This window comes from Stigmatopora nigra, chromosome 2 (assembly GCF_051989575.1).
Source record: "Stigmatopora nigra isolate UIUO_SnigA chromosome 2, RoL_Snig_1.1, whole genome shotgun sequence".
Lineage (NCBI taxonomy): Eukaryota > Metazoa > Chordata > Actinopteri > Syngnathiformes > Syngnathidae > Stigmatopora > Stigmatopora nigra.
The window spans coordinates 3,665,429-3,684,792 of NC_135509.1; the positions used below are offsets into that span (position 1 = coordinate 3,665,429).

The 19,364-nt window shown below is 36.7% G+C and overlaps 3 protein-coding genes across 3 annotated transcripts; 1 reads left to right on the forward strand and 2 right to left on the reverse strand.

Moving 5' to 3' along the window:
- Positions 1-782: 782 nt before the first annotated feature.
- Positions 783-6,141, reverse strand: ppil4 (peptidylprolyl isomerase (cyclophilin)-like 4). The gene is made up of 13 exons (XM_077710643.1): positions 5,974-6,141; positions 5,684-5,751; positions 5,509-5,573; positions 5,311-5,428; positions 5,079-5,221; positions 4,716-4,812; positions 3,886-4,002; positions 3,685-3,809; positions 3,531-3,597; positions 2,613-2,724; positions 2,450-2,546; positions 2,198-2,327; positions 783-1,618 (listed from the first exon to the last, which is right to left on the reverse strand). Exons 1-13 carry the CDS (start codon positions 6,041-6,043, stop codon positions 1,436-1,438), a joined length of 1,392 nt encoding a protein of 463 aa, XP_077566769.1. The 5' UTR covers positions 6,044-6,141; the 3' UTR covers positions 783-1,435.
- ginm1 (glycoprotein integral membrane 1) lies at positions 6,070-9,353 on the forward strand. Its single transcript, XM_077710642.1, has 8 exons — positions 6,070-6,228; positions 6,810-6,875; positions 6,941-7,040; positions 7,115-7,269; positions 7,718-7,877; positions 7,955-8,178; positions 8,748-8,911; positions 9,126-9,353. The coding sequence occupies exons 1-8, from the start codon at positions 6,154-6,156 to the stop codon at positions 9,217-9,219; spliced, it is 1,038 nt and encodes a 345-aa protein (XP_077566768.1). The 5' UTR covers positions 6,070-6,153; the 3' UTR covers positions 9,220-9,353.
- katna1 (katanin p60 (ATPase containing) subunit A 1) lies at positions 9,277-16,703 on the reverse strand. Its single transcript, XM_077710640.1, has 11 exons — positions 16,562-16,703; positions 16,000-16,162; positions 15,505-15,644; positions 14,207-14,399; positions 13,896-14,011; positions 13,266-13,371; positions 13,043-13,201; positions 12,721-12,847; positions 12,470-12,604; positions 10,644-10,770; positions 9,277-9,711 (listed from the first exon to the last, which is right to left on the reverse strand). Exons 2-11 carry the CDS (start codon positions 16,159-16,161, stop codon positions 9,513-9,515), a joined length of 1,464 nt encoding a protein of 487 aa, XP_077566766.1. The 5' UTR covers position 16,162; positions 16,562-16,703; the 3' UTR covers positions 9,277-9,512.
- Positions 16,704-19,364: the final 2,661 nt, after the last annotated feature.

Below are 19,364 nucleotides of genomic sequence, written 5' to 3' on the forward strand. Positions count from 1 at the left end.
AAAGCTTTTTGTGAAGCCGATATGATGGATACTAATGAGAGAGAAAAAGTGTCACCTCAAAAAGAAGAGAAAGATCTTGGACATGTCCCCCCTCTTTTTCCTCCTAACTGCAGCACCATGGGAAATCTGGAGTTGGTGTAGTGGGTTGCACACTCGCCTTGGCATGGAGAGAACATTAGTTCACTTCCCAGTGTCGGCGGTCAACGAATAAGCAAGTGGTCGAGGGTCGGCCGTAGGCCGACCCGAGAACGCGACATAAAGTGGCCCCTTCCAACTGTCGGCAGTTCGGAATATAACCTTTTACTGAAAAGTATGACTAAGTGTTTAATATAAATTAAAGTTTTTTTTTTTCCTTCTTGTTCCATTTGTCAGACTACTTAGTTCAGTGATCAGCCAAAGAGCAACAGCGGGAATCAAACCCAGGTCTCCTAGACGGGAGTCCTGTGATCTAACCTCTGCGCCAACCAAGTGACTACTCTTTTCTGTAATCATTTGACTTTCTTGAGAAGAAGTCTACAGAAACAACTAAGTGAAAAAGTGTCACGACCAGGAATCGAACCCAGGTCTCCCACATGGGAGTCAAGTGACTTAACCTCTACACCACTAAGTAACTACATTTGCCTTTGTAATCATTTGAGTCTCTTGATTGCAAGAACACAGAAACAACTAAGATCTTCCTCAGATCTTCCAAGAAATTGCAGGGTAAGATGGTTGGACACTCTATATTGCCTCTAAGTTTGAGTGTGAGGGTGAATGCACAATGCAATGAAAGGGCTAATTAGTACACTGCAAGAGCAAATGTTTATTCTAATTCCGCCATTTAATTTGTACAGCATGTGTTTTTCAATGGCATGCAAGCCAACGGCATTCAAAATATTTTAGACACTATAAATATGTGTTTTTTTTAAGGAAATTAAATTTTTCTGTCTAACAGTTATCAATGATCCAGTCTTGCATGGTTTTCTTTTGGCAATTGGAATGGTTGCAATTTGACATACTGAACAAATGAGCTTTTTTCAACATTATGTTGGCTTTTTAAAAGGTATGTGGTTATGAAAATGAACAATGATTAGCTGCAAAGTACAATGCAAACTTGATCCTAGAATATAAAAATGTAAATTCAGGCATTTAGCACATCATAAGATTCTTATTATTTTCTTGTCGGATTCCATAATAGTGTGGGTTCCCAACTCCGGTCCACGAGGGCTCCTATCAGTCTGTTTTCCCTGTCTCTTTCCACCAATAGACCTGAATCAAATAATCAGGATCCTATCAAGCGTCTGCACAGCTTGCAGATGAGTTGATCAATTTATTCAGGTGCGGCAGAGGAGGGAGAAATGGAAAAAAGACTGAAAGGGGTCCCTTGAGGACCAGAGTTGGTCACCCCTGCTGTAGTCACCTGTCCATTTTGTAAGAGTTTTTGCTGGTCTGCACTTCATCTGTATCTGCTTTTGAGTGTGGAATTTCTGGGCGAACGACTGCGACTTCTTCGATTCCTGTCCCGCCTGTCTTTCTCATGTTTGTCCCGGAATCTGTCGTGCCTGTGGTCCCTGTCTCTGGAGCGGGAACGTGAACGCTTTCGGTCCAGCTTTTTGTCCCGTTGACTGTTCTTATCATCCTGAAGAGGTGCAAGAAGAAAAGATTCAGATTTTTTTTTTATCCTGAATTGTACGATTGGGAAATGCGTAGCTTTAGTCGCCATTTCCGACTAATTCTAATGACTTGGGGGTTTTAAATACAATGCAATGGGAACCAGTTAGTACTAGTTTACTCAGATAAAGTCATGCAATAAACAAGAATAGCAATTGTATTTGCATGACTATGCAGAACTACTATAAAGCTTAGAACTACTATTAAGCAAAATAAGGAATTTTATTGGAAATAATGTATTTAACTGTTAAGTTTGGGGAAAATGTGCATTGCAGTTAAAAAAAAAAAACATTTTAATTCCATGAGTTGTACTGTAGCATTGATTAATAAAATTGTTTCTTTCCTCTCAAATTCTAATTTTTCCATACTTTCAATTCTGCTCAAGAATAAATTTTCTACCATACTTTTGTTATTTTTGTTTCATTTGTATTTTTAAACATTTTTTTTCCCCAATACAACCTTGAGTTGGCGCGAATGAGGAACAATTAAGTGGTAGTAATTTTCTTGATGTGTAATTGATTAGGTTTTACAGCCATAAAAATAGTACCTTGTTTCTTTTGGACTTCTTGCTTTCTTCTTCATCTGAATGATGGTGATGTCTCTTTTCTTTGTGTTTTTTCTCAGAATGACGATGTTCTCGCTCCTCTTCTTCCTCCAACACCAAGTCATATCGGGAACTATGTTAAGTGTTAAGGGTTTTTCTTTCACAACTTAAAAGACTTAAAGGACTTAAAAGTCTGGAAAGTACAGCACTGTTGTGAAAGTCTGTTATAACCAAAAGTAAAACATTGTAGGATACTCTTGTTTGGGCTTGACGTGATCTTTCAGGGACAGTTTGGATCGCTTCTCTAAGTCATTCTCGTAAGCTTTGAAATCTTCCTTGGTGTACTTCCCACCTACAATGCATTATGATTAGAAAAAGTAATTTGGTACAGAGCATTTCAAACCTTACAGCACAGTACCTTTTCCTTTCCATTTGATCTTTGACACAGACTGACTGAAGTCCACATGAATGCGCCGATCGTCTATGAGCACATTGTCCATTTTAAAGTAGGCCTTCTCGCAGTCCTCTTGCTGCCAACACAAATAAATCGGAAAATTGAGTTGGCTTTTTATAACTTGCTACTTGTGCTTTATAGGTCTTGCGTGGCTAGTATGGATTTTTTGTGTAAATATCACAACCCATTGTAGTCATATCACAAATATCATTTTCTTGTCAAACTTGGTAGTTAATAGTGCCAGATTAGTATAGTGTTTCAGAGTCAGGTGTGTGTGTTATAATTTAATTGCTCACCAGTTTAAACATTATGACATAATGAATCCAACTCTTTTACGAAGAGCTTGCAACATTCTTATTGCTAACGGCATAGTTTTTTTAATTTACATTGTATCATAAAAGGCCACGGGAATCCGAAATAGGGTTGGGTGATTATTCTGTATGATTGAGATTAATGCCCACTTGAGAAACAATTTGAACGTGATTTCAAACGCGATTTCAAACTTTTAAAATGTATTGCTTGACTGCTGTGCTTATGTTTCAAGAACCACGAAAATAAACAAATGATTTAATTATTATTTACATATTATTTGCTTATGGTAAATTCACTATTAAATACAAATGTTAACCAAAGTTGATAAAACACTAACATATATAAAAGCTTAGGTAATCGTAATCCTAAAATAAAAAAAATCCTTGATCACACAAAGAGAAAAAAATAATACAACTAATATAGGGTGAACTGAAAGTGAAAGTACAGTCTAAAACTTGACTTTTGACAATTTTGGGAGGTTTTGGGGTTGTGCATGAGCCGCCTGCCCGCATTGCAAAAACAGGCTTTGCCTGGATTTAATATGAATGTCCCAGTATTGATAATACTCACCTTTTCAAATTCAATAAAAGCATAGCAGAGTGATTCTCCAGTCTTCCAGTCACGAATGATTTCACTGCTGCACACAGTCGAACCAAAAACAGCAGATGAAAACAACAAAACTTTCCTCAAGGCATATCCATAACAAAATGAAACACTGCTTTACCTTTTAATGGCTCCAAAGCGAGAAAAGATGATTTCAAGATCCTCATCTGTAGTCACTGGGTTTAGTTTGCACACAAAGAGTACATCCTCGGGCGGCTTTATGTCTGCATCAGGCAGGTCGCCCACCTGTAGGAATAGAACTCACAAAATTCAGTGTGGAAAAAAAAAGATCACGTGATTTAAGGACTAAAGTAGTATTTACCATCTCAAGCAGAATTGCTCGGGTTTTGGCTTCTTTCTCCTGGATCCGTTCCTCCACTTCTTCAATTGCTTTGCCACCAGTCTCGTCTATGACTTCATCTGCTCCAATCCTTCCACTCTGCAACCAAATCAACCAGTTGTTTATATTTCTGTACCGTATTTGCTGGCATATAATCTGCATCCTGAAAATGTTTGAATTTTACAATTTCCAGCTTTCCGGCTGCCCCCCTGATGCACAATTATCCCCTCCATATTCATGGCTTTAATAGGTAGTATAAATGTGTTAGTTTGAAGAGAAAATCTATTTTCTTAGATAATAATAATAGCACATTATAAGCAAGTCAGGTCAATATAAGCAAGTTAGTAATTCATCTAGTAATACTTTTTTTCCAACATCTACATCATCAGTGAAAAAGTATATCGGAAGGCTGTAAGTTTTATGCGCATATAAGCCGTACCCTTGTTTCAGTCATTTTTTGGAGGTACAAATACAGCGTATATGCAAAAAAATTTTTTGTCAACAATAATAAACATTTTTACGGAGGGAGTTTACATTATCATTATTGGACAACAGAACAACAAAAATATTTTTAAAAAAAACATATTTCATTTTCTCTTATAGACTAAGGTAACATTGTAATTTGAATAACGAGGAAAGTAGTTTATTTACATACTCACAGAAGTTTAAAGTCTCAATTTTGAAAAAAAAAGATGTGATAGTTATCAAGCTAATTATCGATACAGATTTTTTTTTTTTATCTTAATACTTTTTGGTCATATTAAAGTATTGGTTGTCAAGCATGTGAAACTTGCAAAGAGGTACACACTCACATCTAACTGTTCCTTGGTGGGCTCAGGAGACCGATCAGGTACAGGAAGATCCAGAGGATCATCAAAGGGATCATCAAGGATCACAGTATGGTTTATTCTAAAGCAAAAATACATCAGCACAATTTAATTAGATCATAATCGTGATGGTCCATGATGATCATGGACCATCACCATAGGAGGACCTCCACTTTTGGCTTTCAAAAGATATTAAACATCGTCACAATTAAAATCAATCTCACTAAGTGAACACATTTTCTCTACAGGAGTGAAATTAACACACTACTTATGCAGAAAATACATTGAGCATCTGAGCAAATTCATGTTATGAGGCTCAACTGTACTTCAATAATTCATTTTACTCACCGGATGTCCTGAAATGGGATAAATTTAGTGTCAACAAATGTTTCATTGATTTTAGACAGCACATCCAAGCCCTCTGACACTTCTCCAAAAACAGTATGCACACCATCCAGGTAATCCAGATTTTCACCGGTGGTAATAAGGAACTTTAGGGTTGGAGAGGACGACAAAACAGTTCATGATTACTTTATAAAAAGGTTATGCCATCTGAAAATGATGTAATAATCATACGTACCTGTGAACCATGCTGCTGACTTCCATTGTTAACCATAGATACTGTCCCTTTTTTTCTGTGTTTAATACGTGGTGCTTTCTCAGAATCAAAAAAACGGGCCTGGTCCCCGTAAAGTTTGCTAATAACACATAAAAGAGGACATCGTTGTCAATTTGAAATTTCAAAGAAAAGTAGTAAACAGACATTTAGATAACTTACCAATAGACTGACTCGCCACCCCGACCAGTTCCAGTTGGATCCCCAGTTTGGATGATAAAATCTCTCTGATTTATAAAAGAATCAAATTTTAAAAAAGTATTTCATGTAATATTACAACTCTAAAAATATTTATTATGAAACTATTTTATAATACGTTGTAGTATAATTGCAATACCTGTACGTTGTGGATCAGGCAGTAGTTGTAGTATTTTATCTTGCATAATTTCAGAAAATTGAGGCAAGCTGCAGAAAAAAACATTTTATTTACGTTAATTTCGCTCTTAAACACACAAAATATTCAATAACATGATGCATTGGCGTTTATTAGCTGAATTAGCGAGCAAGCTCACAGCTACAGCTTGAAAACGTTTGGAGGATCCATTCCATTTTCCCAAGTGGCTTTACTGCACCATAATCAATACATTGCATGCGTTGTATTTATAGAGATAAAATAAGTTTTATTACCTTTAGGCCTCTCGTCTGTGAATAAATCAATCACAATATCGCCGAGTGTCGTTTCAAGAAGGACCGCCATGACAACGCGTGTGATCACGTGAGAAATATAAATCGTAATAACATCAAGCGCATGCGCAATGCTGTTGCTTCCGGTGTGCCATTGTGCTTCGGCGATAAACTAGATTTAAAATGGGAGATCTAAGTGTGTTTTTTATATTTTTATTTTTAATCAACGTCAAACATATAGAGTCATCACCGAATACGGTAAGAGCTATGCTGCTACAACAACAGTAAACCTTCTCATTGTTTCCGTATTCATTTGTTTTTGTTATTGTAGTGATCGTTTCACTCGTTGGCCGATTCCTTATCAATAAACATATAATAATAATAATAATTATTATTATCAGTGTTATTATTATTATTATCAGTGTTATTATTATTATTATTATTATTATTATTATTATCAGTGTTATTATTATTATTATTATTATTATTATTATTATTATTATTATTATCATCATCATTATTATTATTATTTTCAACTAAATTTTATGCTACTCTTTTTGACCATACTTTATAAATCTTGCTATCATTATTTTTTTATAAATGTTTTGACTATTGTTGTTATCCGAAGTAGCGCATGTTTTTGTTTATTTTATTTTAATACCTTATTTTTCTTTTTAAAAAGCCGTCAAATCAAATCATTTGTGCCCATTCACAATTATATTGAGTTAACCCTCCCATTATTTGATCAGTTCCATAATCATAAATGGAAAATTACCAATAAGATGCCCTATTACTCATTTCATAATTAAATGTATCAATTATTTTATGATTACTGGTAGGAAAACATCCTGATCAACGTGACAGCAGGGATACTGGCAGATAGTCAAGAGTCTAACAACTTGCAGGTACTGTGCATTCAGTTTAGGTTTTCCTAACATATGACTATTAACAGTTTTTTTCCTCATTTCAGATTAATTTAAACATATCAGTAGGCGAAGAAGAGGTATTGGTAAATGATGTTCCTGTTGCGTTCTCAGGGGTGACCAGATTCAACTGTCAAGCCCTTCTCTGTAAGCTTAAGTCTCACCAAAATTAAGTTCTATTTCCAATGTTAACATTAATACAAATGATTTGTATTTTTCAGTGAATAGCACTAATGGAAGCAGTGAGTATGAAGTTGGAGATGTGGTATCTACTGTCACTCGAGTTATGGTGACACAGAATCGACTGTATAGTCAAATGGAAGAGCTAGTGGTTCTGCAGGTGTTTAGTGAAGTCATTGAGTTGGAGGGCAAACAGGTAGGTGAACTAATGAGGTGATGACACGTGATGGAAAATAAACTGTAAGCCATTCTACTGAAAACCAGACATTTGAGTAAATACTTGAAATATGAGCTTTTCTTGCATATAAGGCGTATTTGTAACAAAAAAAATATGACTGAACTAAGGATACGGCTTATACGTGCACAAGACTTAGAGAAGAAGTGTCAAACATACGGCCCGCGGCCCGAATCCGGCCCGTCTGGTGGTTTGGTGCGGCCCGGGGAAGAAAGCTGCATTGTATAAAAAAACATGCAGACAACATGAATTGACATTTATTTATGTTCTTCTCTTGCCCACCAATCCAGACTGGTGTCCGTAATTAGCTGGTATAGACTCAGCACACCATGTGACCCTTGTGAGGATAAGAAGTTAAGAAACTGAATGTATTTGTATCAAGAATGTTAAGGTTTGTGTTGTTTTATAGGTTCGCCAACCTGATATGTGCGAGGTGAAAATACTCCTGAGCCCAGATTTTCAAAAATTGACTCACTTTACCAAAATTTACCCAATCGGAAACAGTGAGATTTTCAAAGTTTCCCGAGACAATGATATCGTTGTCACTGATCCAACAAACCATAAAAAAGGTATGGCAAAACAAATAGTCTTGCAACATAACACACTATATCAAAAATCAATTTGCCTTTTTTTTTTTTTTTTTTAGCCGAAGAGCAAATGATGCTACAGACAACCAGTCAGTACCCTCTGAAACACTCAGAGACGACACAAGAAGAAATTGCACCTCCGGGAAAACTCCCAGAGACTCCTCTTCGCATGGATCCCGATCTCTTGAGCGATATAATTTACGGACAAACAGAAGATGGTGACCAAAGTCAACACAATCTGATTCCAATTGAGAGTTCACCCAAAGAATTGATCTCATACTCGGTAGGGAAATACTTTTATATATAGTAATACCTTGAGATACGAACTTAATGTGTTCTGAGACCAAGCTCGTATGTCGATTTACCTGTTTCTCATATCAACGTTTCCCATAGAAATGAACTAAATACCAATAATTTGCTTGTTTTTTTTATTAATTCATGCTTAATATCGATTACCTTTTCTTTGTACTAGCCTTCATTGCACCTGCTTGCTTTGGACCAATTGTTTTCCCCTAAATTTTTTGCAATGACTAACGCAAACAAAGCATGAAAAAATGCAACGCTTCACCCAGTGAGATCTTTGCTCAAGGGAGATGCGGCAAGAAATCTCAAGGCAAATGTTTGATTTGGAATTTTACTCGTATCTCAAATTACTTGTCTGTTGGAGTCGTATGTCAAGTTATTACTGTACACTATTTGTTCATAAGGGTCAAAGGACTTCAGATTGGTGGGAATTATGACAAATTGATTCATGAAAAACTGATGCTAGATAGGCCTTTTAGAAATGTGACTACATTTGCCAATTTGTTTTCTGCAAAAATTCATATTTGTTTTACTCTCATGTTTTGTCAGGACATGTGTCGATGGATGGAAGAATTTAGGGAGCGACTCAGGCATTTCTGTTCCGAGTCCATACCCCTCTTCTTTTTGATTATGTGGGTTGTCGTTGTTGGTGTAGTTGGATCAGTGCTCATCATCAAGATTTTGGAATTCATCTTCCCATTTTTTGAACACAAGTGAGTTTGGTTTAACTTTAGCAAGGTACATGCTTTTTAAAAATATATATTTTTAACTTAAATTTTGATTTAGGTTTAGAAAAATAATTTACTTTCAGAGGCCACAAAGTAATGTGGAGGTTCAGATCTGGTTACCAGACCTTATGTTGTACACCTCTGCCATAGCATGACGATCACCAGTTAAAGACCAATTCTTTTGTTTTTATTTTTACAGGCACATTTGTCAACTCACCTCAGTCCAACTTTTGCCACAAGATGAGAAGCGCACTCTCCTTGACAACTCAGAATTAGAAGAACATGGTTCCTAAAAAAAAAGTGCAAGATAAAAAGCATTCAAATGACCTTTTGGTGCATTGCAAGAAATATATAACAGATATTGCCAAACTTTATTCAAAAAAAAACTGTAATGGGAGAAAAAAATAAAATCTTTTGTGAGCTGGTCTATTGTTTATGGTGCAAAAACATGTATCCACAAGAGAAATAATGTGAAGTCAGTTATTTACATTTTAAAAACTAGATGGATAATAGTATGGACTATGAACACATCTACAAAAATGTCAAACAGTCTCTGAATTCCTAGAAAGATTCATGCCCAATTCCTTCAACAGGACCCAAACTCCTCAATCCACTTTTCATACTTCTCCAAGTCTGAAGCTGACACAGATTTGGAAACTTTCCTGAGGGATGACTCAAAGTCGTCCATTGTGGTGGGCATATGCATCTCGTCCCCGGAGATGTTGCGGATCTCTTCTGGGGTGAGCCCTTCGATTCTTCGCCTCATGGCCATCAGGGAAGCATCCCTGCAGCAATAAAAAGGGAAAACATGTTGGCAGGAAAGACTATTTTATAAAGACAAGTTTTTCAAAACAAATAGATTCATTTGAACAGTTGTGTGTATGAACAACTAAGAAAAAAATCATACTATTTCATCCAAGATTCCAAAACAAAATTAGCACACTTGAAATTTTAAGTTGAATACCAATATTCACAGAACCTTAACTCAAATTCAGACTGGATTTTTCATTTATAAGTTTGTAAGAAATTTCATGCACTGGCACAAAATGTTTTTTACTTTCAAATTTAACAACACCAGAAACACTAAAATACGTTAACTTAAAAGTCAATTCTACTTTGAATAACAAAAAATAGCATTACACGGTTCCTTGATTAAGCACTTCATAAAACTGGGTATAAAGGTAATTACAATATTATTACTAGCTTTACTAAATCCAAATTTCTTAAATGTTTTTCTCTGGAACAAGACTATATACTGTATTTTTACACCTATGGGGAAACACTGCCTGAAAACATGGGTCAGTCAAGCAGTCAGAATCATACAAAAAAAAAAAAAATTGTGCATAAACCAGGCGCACCGAATGATTGGGCGCCCATTCCATTTTAGACTTAACTGCACCCATTAACTGTGAAAATATGGTCTATAAATATATATATAATGTGATTTTATGATTAAAAAGCAGAAGCTTAAAATTGTTGGACATTCTTCAAACAACCCATTAATGATGTAGCAGTAGCAAAACTTTTTAAAATTAATTATAACCACAATGGCAAATAAAGGCCCTAAAGTCTGTTGGGATAGACTCTAGTAACCATTGCAAGGATTCACGGTACAAAAGATGAAAGAATGCAAATAAAGCTTAAAATATCTATCTTAAAATCAGAAGCTTTTTAAACATGTCAATTGTAATCTTTAGATGACTAATTGTCAACTGACCTGCACACGTTAGTGATATCAGCCCCCGAGTAACCGTCCATCTGCTCAGCAATTTTGTCCAAATCCACATCGCTAGCCAACTCCAACTCTTTTAGGTTGATGCGAAGAAGCTCCACTCGTCCTTTTTCTGAAGACATGTTAGGTATATGCAGTCTAATTTTAGTACTATTAAACACATTTTAGTACTATTAAACCACTAGTTATTTGTTATCTTGTTAATAGTTGGCGAATTAGAACAAATAAAAATGCTTTTCTAATCCAATATCCTGTTTTTTTTTTTTTTTTCTCCAGAGGGTAGGACATTAAATTGACATACGAGCTCAGTCCCGGAACGCATTAAACTTGTATCTCAAGGAACCACTGTACGTTCAAAAGAGCGAAGTAAGGTGAGAAGGGAAAAATGCAAATCCTTTGGAAAGTACAACCCCTACTTACGAATATCTGGATACAAAATATTTAATTTCCTTGATTTTTGTAATATCTGTGTGTTATGTCAATATCATTTGTATTTCCGCATTGCAATTGAAGTAATCGTTTCCGAGACTGATCTCTGAGTGACACGGAATGCACCTTGTTTAAATAATAAAAGAGAAAAGAGCAGTCTAGTCAGAAATAGGGGTGCATACATATAAAATGCAACTCTATTTACGAGAAATTTAAGTTATTAAATCATTTCTGGGACAAATTAATTATGTAAGTAGTGGTGCCACTGTATCGATCTATTTTGATCATGTTTAAAGACAGTTTTCATATTTCATTGAAAAATATGTAAAGTAAAAAGTTAAAACTTTTGTGCACATAGTTTTAAAAATATATATATTTTAATGATTCATTAATAGGTTTCATAACCATCTATAGAATGGTACATATTGAAATGCATAGTCATCCTTAAATAAATCCCTGGCTATGCTACTTTAGGACTACAGTAGTAATTCCAACAGGATTACAGGTTGTTTACTGGGGCTCAGTGAGAAATACAAAGAACTGTATTAAAGACTGACTAGAATGAGAGACAGAATGATAGGAATGTGGAGCTGAGAAAGCCAATTTGTATTAAGGGGCCTGGAGGGATAATCCAGCTATAGCCTCACATTATGCAGTTAAGTGTATACCACATTGATATTTTTGGTTCTTTTCAATCCGGGAATAAACTCTGCTCCAGAATTTGTTTTTTTCCCTTTTCTTCCCTACACATATTTTATCATACAGTATGAGACCACATTGCAAAATGGATCAATGTGACCCATTTTCAAAACTGATGATTTGGCAAAAGTGAAAAAAAAAAGTCTGTTTTTATTTTCCACTAAAATCAAACAGCTTGCTAAATTATTTTAGCCCAGAAAAATTGCGACTTGAATTTCCAAAACCAGCCCAAAAAAATAATTCGATTTTCTGCTCTGGTATAACTGGATCTCATTGCCACAAACCACATGAATGAGTATGAAACAAGTGACCAAATACGTAAAAGTGAAAGATCAATGCTCACCTTGACACAATCATTGACAGCTACAAATGAAGCAAAACATTTTAGCAGTTATTTACTCAAACCTAAATTTCCACAGCGATCTAAAGTTCGTCACAAAATCTGCCATTTACTACCTAAATGTAGCCAGAATTATTATTATTTTTGTCAAAAAAGACATGGAAAAATATCTCTGCATTGGTTTTTAGTAGATTGGAAAATTGCAATGGTGTATTTAGAGGTTTCAACTAAAAATCAGCCACCAAGCTACAGCTAATGCAAAATGTCACGTCCACAGTCCATGATATAGCTACACAGCAGTCCTTTGAACCAAAGGGCAATCTTGACTTGGAAGGAACAATACCTGTGGGCAAAGGAATGTAGATCCTCTTCTCTAGACGTCTTCTCAGAGCCTCATCAATGTCCCATGGGAAGTTGGTGGCAGCCAGGACCATCACCATCTTTGATGGGTCATCGGTTTCCGATGCTCCACCAACACCTACAAAAAAAAAAGAAAAAACAGAATTGTGCTTCTACTGACCTTTGCAAATACAGACAGTAAACGTCTTCAAACTATTTGTGTGTATAACTGTTATGACAATCTTAGTGATCTACCATCCATCTGCACCAACAGTTCTGCCTTGACTCTTCGACTGGCCTCATGTTCCTCTGATGTACCTCTTCGACTACACATGGAGTCAATTTCATCAATGAAGATTGTAGTGGGAGCATAAAAGCGGGCCTGTAAAAGGATAATGTCATGATCGAGGCCAATTAATCATGTGATGAACATTTTTGATTATTTCAAAAATTAACTAAGACCATAAAGGGAATATTCTACAATGTTAATCCAAATGCAGACAATCACACTGTTGGCAATCTTCTATTATAACTCAAATATAATGCTGACCCTGAATACAAAATAACAAAGTCTTACCATCTCAAAAAGCAGCCGTACTAATTTCTCAGACTCTCCTCTGTATTTCGAGGTCAACGTTGATGAGGATACGTTGAAGAAAGTAGTCCTGCATTCAGTGGCAACAGCTTTTGCTAAAAGTGTTTTTCCAGTTCCTGGAGGGCCCACCATTAGCACTCCCTGAAACCAAGAGTTTATAAATTAAAATCATTCCATACAAGCACATTTTAATCTCAATAAGTACCTTCCATGGTCTCCGTATGCCTTTGAAAAAAGATGGCATCCACATTGGCAACACAACTGCTTCTTTCAGGAGTTTTTTGGCATCACCAAGGTCTGCAATGTCATCCCTGAGTAAATGAGATTATGCTATAGGTTAAATTTAGCTTCACCATCTGGAGTACATTTTTTTTATTATTAAGCATGCTGTTACATACACAGCATTTTTCCACTAAAACTGCTATAAGATCAAATATAACCGAGCTTCAATCAATATTTTATGAGAAGTATGGTTGTGCTTGGAGGGGTGGAAAGATGTACAGTGGTACTTCTACTTAGGAATGCTTCAATTTAAGAATTGTTCATGATCCAAAATACTTTGACATGTATTACTATTGTTGTTCAAAGATACGATAATCTTTACAAATTATGATTCGTAAAATGAGGCTTTACATGAAAATATAACAAGGGAATTTACATTGCTAAACTCGTTTTAGCATATTATTTCCAAAAAAAAGCAGAAATGGGAGTATTACAATTCTATACAATATACATAGGCTAATCATGAAAACTATAACTATCTCAAATAGTTGGACTAAAGCTTAAAATGTGCATTCATCTCAAGAAACCAAGTCAAAAACAGATGAACACATACCATTTAACGTTAGGATTCTGAGATATGATATCTCTCTCCAGGGATTCCACAAGGTCTTTGTCATATCCTGTCCCATCAAACTTTTTCCCTTCTTTATCCTGGCTATCTCCTTTGACCTGACAAGCAAACAAAACAGACTTTAACTATCTAGGGTGCTCGATACCATACCCTTTCTGAAGCAGAATGCAAGGAATAATACACTTCGACTAGGAAAATTGTATGGCAGTCTGGTAATTAGGGCTAGTGCAATTATGGAAAAAAAATTAAATCAAGGGTGTCAACAGTAATAGCCACAATAGTTTAAGCCTCACCTTGTCTTCCTTTGTTTTCCCACCAGGTTCTTTCGTGTCTTTTGTTTTGGCCTTGGTGGGCTTGAGCCTGTCCCCATTGGTGACCCGGGGTGAATGCCTCTGATGGGCTTTCACAGCCGCACTGAGGCGGTTGTTGACTGGTTTACTGTCTTTACACAAGGTTGTAGGCCGCCTGACAGGACATGGAGAATGCCTGAAGACAAGTGTCAAAATATTTATTCTACTACAGTGCACTCATTTATTCCATAGCTGTAAGGTTTGACGCAAGATTATATTATCTTTTTATTACATAACAGGACGTTGTATCAAATTGTCCACAGTAGTACCTGTATAATTATTTTAGACATAGGCTTACAAACTTATCCCACCAGATAGTGATTCTTAAATCGTTAAAGAGAAACTAAAACTGGGTTATTAAAAATAGACAGTGGACATAAATGTTCTAAATCTATAACACTTGAGATCATTGAATTTGTAGATATTAGTGATTTAACAATGTTTTTTTCAGTACCTATACTTAGCAGTTAAAACCTGAGCCCCTTTGTTGATGTATGTTATTGAATGTTTAATTCAACTTTATTTGTATCAGGGCAAGGCAACAGAGAGTTAATGGGTTAAATTTGTGTTAGTTGTGGTGTACCTGTGTGCATGTTTATCTATAATCCTTATAAAGTGTCATTTATGGATGAGTGTGTGTGTGTTTGTTAAGATTCTCTCGCTAAGTTTGTCCAAACCGTGCGACGTAGAGAGTTGCAATTTATTATGGTGGCCAGAAATGGCTGTCCGATCCTAAAAGACAAGTGATTGAATTTCTTCACCTTCCCTAAGTTAATGCAAACTGTTATTTGTTAAAGCTGAAAGCAGAGTTGGTGCATATTAGTTACAACTACATTGGGTCAGCACATCCAGCACCGTCGTGTCTCTCCGAGTCTTTCCGATAAAAACGTGTTTTGACGGTCAAATTTCCTTACTTTTTCCTAAAAGGCATGCTACTCCTGCTTCTGTATACCTGTACATAATTGTATACACGTTTGCTGTACTATGGGTGTAACTGAAATTTTCCTTTCTCATCTAAACTATTTTTCAATAGATTTTTTTTTTTATAGTGCAACAATTGTTTTTTGGTTCTAAACAAGCAGGGTGGGACCGGCAAACCTGGATAAAAGGGCCACATCATACATGCAGAAAGAACACATTCAACATCATTCTAAAACTGTGGGTGTGGAAACTGTATGGAACACAGTCTGTTGATCGTATTAAAAATGTTTTAAACCAAGATAGATGCCGGAATATCCTACCTTAGTTCAATGGGCATAGGCCTTATCTCAAAATCATTTGGATCAATTGGTTTAACAGGCACAGCATCCAGCTGAAAACTTTCCAGTGTTGACTGGAGGTCTTGAACATGGCTGCTCTCCTCACTAACTTCTTGCCACAACTGGAAAAAGAAATACATAATTAAAAAAGATCGGATATGCAGTTTTTTGGGGCAATTTTTTGTCCACTTGTGTGGAGTTTGCATGTTTTCCCCGGGTCTGCGTGGGTTTTTTCCGGGTTCTCCGGTTTCCTCCCACATTACAAAGACATGCATGGTAGGCAGATTGGAGACTCAAAATTGGCCACAAGTATGAGTGTGAATGATTGTACCATGCAATTGGCTGGCCACCAAACCAAGGTGTCCCCCTACCTGTGGCCCAAAGTCAGCTGGGGTATGCTCCAGCACCCCCGCGAACATAGTGAGGATAAAGCCGTTCAGAAAATTAGACCAGAGATCAAATTTGCATGTTACTTACCTTCTGCCATCTTTGTTGACGATTGGTGTCCCGTGTGGTGTATACATGTTTCTTGATTTGTTCTAGCAGACCACGATAGAGAACACTGGCTGAGTTGTAGTTCCCGAGTAAAGCATATTCCCGGGCAAGCTTCATGTTCTGAAAGATCTCTTGTAAACTCATACTGTGGAAACATACTGTAAGTTAAAATCTGCTCAGGTGATGAGAAATTATTCAGTTCGACTGATATAATATTTCAATATTTGATCATCAAATAAAAGAAATACACTTGGGTCACATGTAAGAAAGTAGATGTTATTTGCATTGACTTTGTTTACCAAGCGAATGCAACTTGTGTGATATTCACAACTGAATTGTAGTTAATTATGACAAGACGACCAATAGGCGTACGAAAGGCAGGAAAAAAACAACATTACCATTTATGTTTAAACCAAAAATCAGCTGCGCTAAAAATCGCTGACGACAGTTGTGGTGTCTTTCGCGCTAGGTTATCATGCCGTTGGTCGACTTTGGACTAAGTTTGTAATGCTTGAAAACGAACAAAACGTGTACGATACTCAACTTTTAAAATGAGCCCTCGCAGTTCTGGCAGCGACCGACGTGACGAGTTCCGCCGTGGTAATTTAAACAGAGGGCGAACCAGATAAGCACTTATAACTAGGCACTTATATAGGCTGTCGGTACACGGAAGTGGAAAACAGCGCCCTTTCCTGGAGCACGAAGGGAAGGCAAATGTCACGTGACTAACCATAGTCGTAAACTCCACCTTTTCTTAAAAAAATATTGAATATTTATGTGGTTATTAACAATTCAACGATTGAAGTTAAGAAAAATAAAATTAAAATAAATTATTCATTTTCTGACCCGCTTTATCCTCACTAGGGTCGCAGGGGGTGCTGGAGCTGACTCAGGGCCAGAGGCCAATTCACCCTCACACTTAGGGGCAAATTAGAGTGTCCAATCAGCCTACCATGCATGTCTTTGGAATGTGGGAGGAAACCTGAATACCCAGAGAAAACCCACACAACCCCGGAGAGAACATGCAAACTCCACACAGGTGGATCGACCTGGATTTGAACCCAGGACCCCAGAGCTGTGAGGCCGACGTGCTAAACACTCAAGTCACCAGGTCTATTCTAATGTAATTTATTCTTTATTTGCAACTGCATAAAAGAAAAATGCATTAAATAATAAATTAATAATTACATATGTGATTCCCTCTCAAAAATCTTGTTCAAATTTTGACGGAATAATATTAAAAAAAAGGTGAAATCAGGAATTATCACCATCCTGTTTATATGTTTTGGGGAGGGGTGTTTGTCCATGTGTTGCTGGCCTGAGCTGATATATTTGAAATCAGTATGATTAATCCATATTTATTGTCCACCAGCAGGTGTTGCTAGATAACAGTAATAAAATCAGATTGTTACTGCCACGATTTCGTTCAAAATTGTGCGATGGGAGTGTCCCTGCAGGCTAAGAGCCATGCACAGACAGTATCAGCGGTGAGACACGACTTCTCTGTTAAATCTAAATGATTTATATGGACAAAACTATTTGGGCGAGTTTGTGTCTTTAACACTCATGGGTACAGCAAGTGCATAACCATTTTCTGTGCCAGCACAACTGTTCATAAAATCAAAAATAACAATAAAATTCAAAAAAACTTTACTGAAAGACCTGAGATCAACTCCATAAAATAAGTGCCATGCCCGAAAGCTTGTCATTTCTTCCAAAATGCATCAACACAAATGTTTTTCTGTTGGATTTTAATGCCGTATAATTCAGTTTTCCTATATAAAGACGGACCCACTGTTCATTCGGAGATAGAGTTGCGAAGACGATAGACTGTGAGCGTGTTCACAGCTGTTTGAGATTTCTGACCCATCCTGCAGTCTGGTAATAAACCTATTACCTATTAAATTGATCTGACTCTTTCTTAACCTGCCCCTGAAGATGTATTTCAGATCTATCATACTTTGGTGCCGAAAACCAGAGACCCTAATGTCTCCTAGGTAACTATATGTACAGTTACAGGTGTTGCATGAGCGGGAAGTTGAGAAAAAAATATTAACGGGAAGAAGTGAATCCTGAATATAGGGCAAACAGATACGTGGTAAGCTCAGTTCATTTTTCTTCCTATCAACTCCACTCTTATTCCCTATCTGTGCAAACACTGTCTAATGAGCCTCCTCCAGATGGCTTGTCAAGGATCATTCATCTTTTTATGAAAAAAGAATCAGCCTAGTCAGCACAGCTGTTTATCTGCTACCTCTTTTCCCCCAAAACACGTATCATATAATCCCAACTCTGCCATATATGTATCTCCGCATTAACCTCCAACCCATCATCCATATTGGCCTTTTTGACATTCCTGATGACAGATTCTTCCAATCAATGTTCCTCCCTCACTTTAATCATTTGTGCAGTTCTCTGCAAACTTTCAATACATTGCATTCTGTTTTCATGACAAAATTTGCGATATAGACCACTGTTCCTGCTGGCATCTCCCGACATCCCTTTTCCATCGTCAGAAGCCTCAGTCCTTTTCATTCCTGTGTAATCGAGGGTGACATGTTTTGGCAGCATCTCTGTGTTCTCCTCTCATAGGGAATTACTATCCTGACCCAATTCCACATGCAGTTAAATCTACATGGCAACAATGTGTGTTCCCATAATGAAAGATGTTCAAACTCCCGTTCAGTGTTGTCTATCAGTGTTTCCCAACCTTTTTTTTGAGCTGCGGCACACTTTTTGCATTGAAAAAATCTCAAGGGAAATTACCATCAGAAAATCTAAAACCACATTTCCTATATTAATCAATATTGTCATCAAAGTTTTATCATCAGAAATCACATTTACCTCCAAAATGATTCCAAAATCAAATTTTTAAAACTGACCTGAAGTCACCAAAAGTTGATGTCTGCAGACCCAGAACAACTTCCCGTTGGAGGGCTGCAAAAATAAGTAGTTTTTAATCGCATAATTGTATGACTTTTCTACAAATATTACTTAAATCACCTAATATTACACACACAAAAGCGATAGCTGAAGCGCGAAGTAGCGAGGGAACACTGTAAATATTAAATACACATGGAATGGTGCCATATTCTGGATCTGTCAGGTTTCTCTGTGTTCTGCGATACAGCTGACCTTCACGCTGATTTATCACAGTTTGCTGAAGTTGGTGTGTTCTCAAACATGTTCACTGTAGCAAACGTATGTTAGGTGTCAATATGTGTTTTTCAGGAATGTCAGGAATGACATTGAGGTTCTTGCGCTACATCCATGTACGTATATCTTCACTTTCGGAATATATCGTGTGCAGTGCATTCAGCAATCTTCATCTGGTGCTTTCACGATCT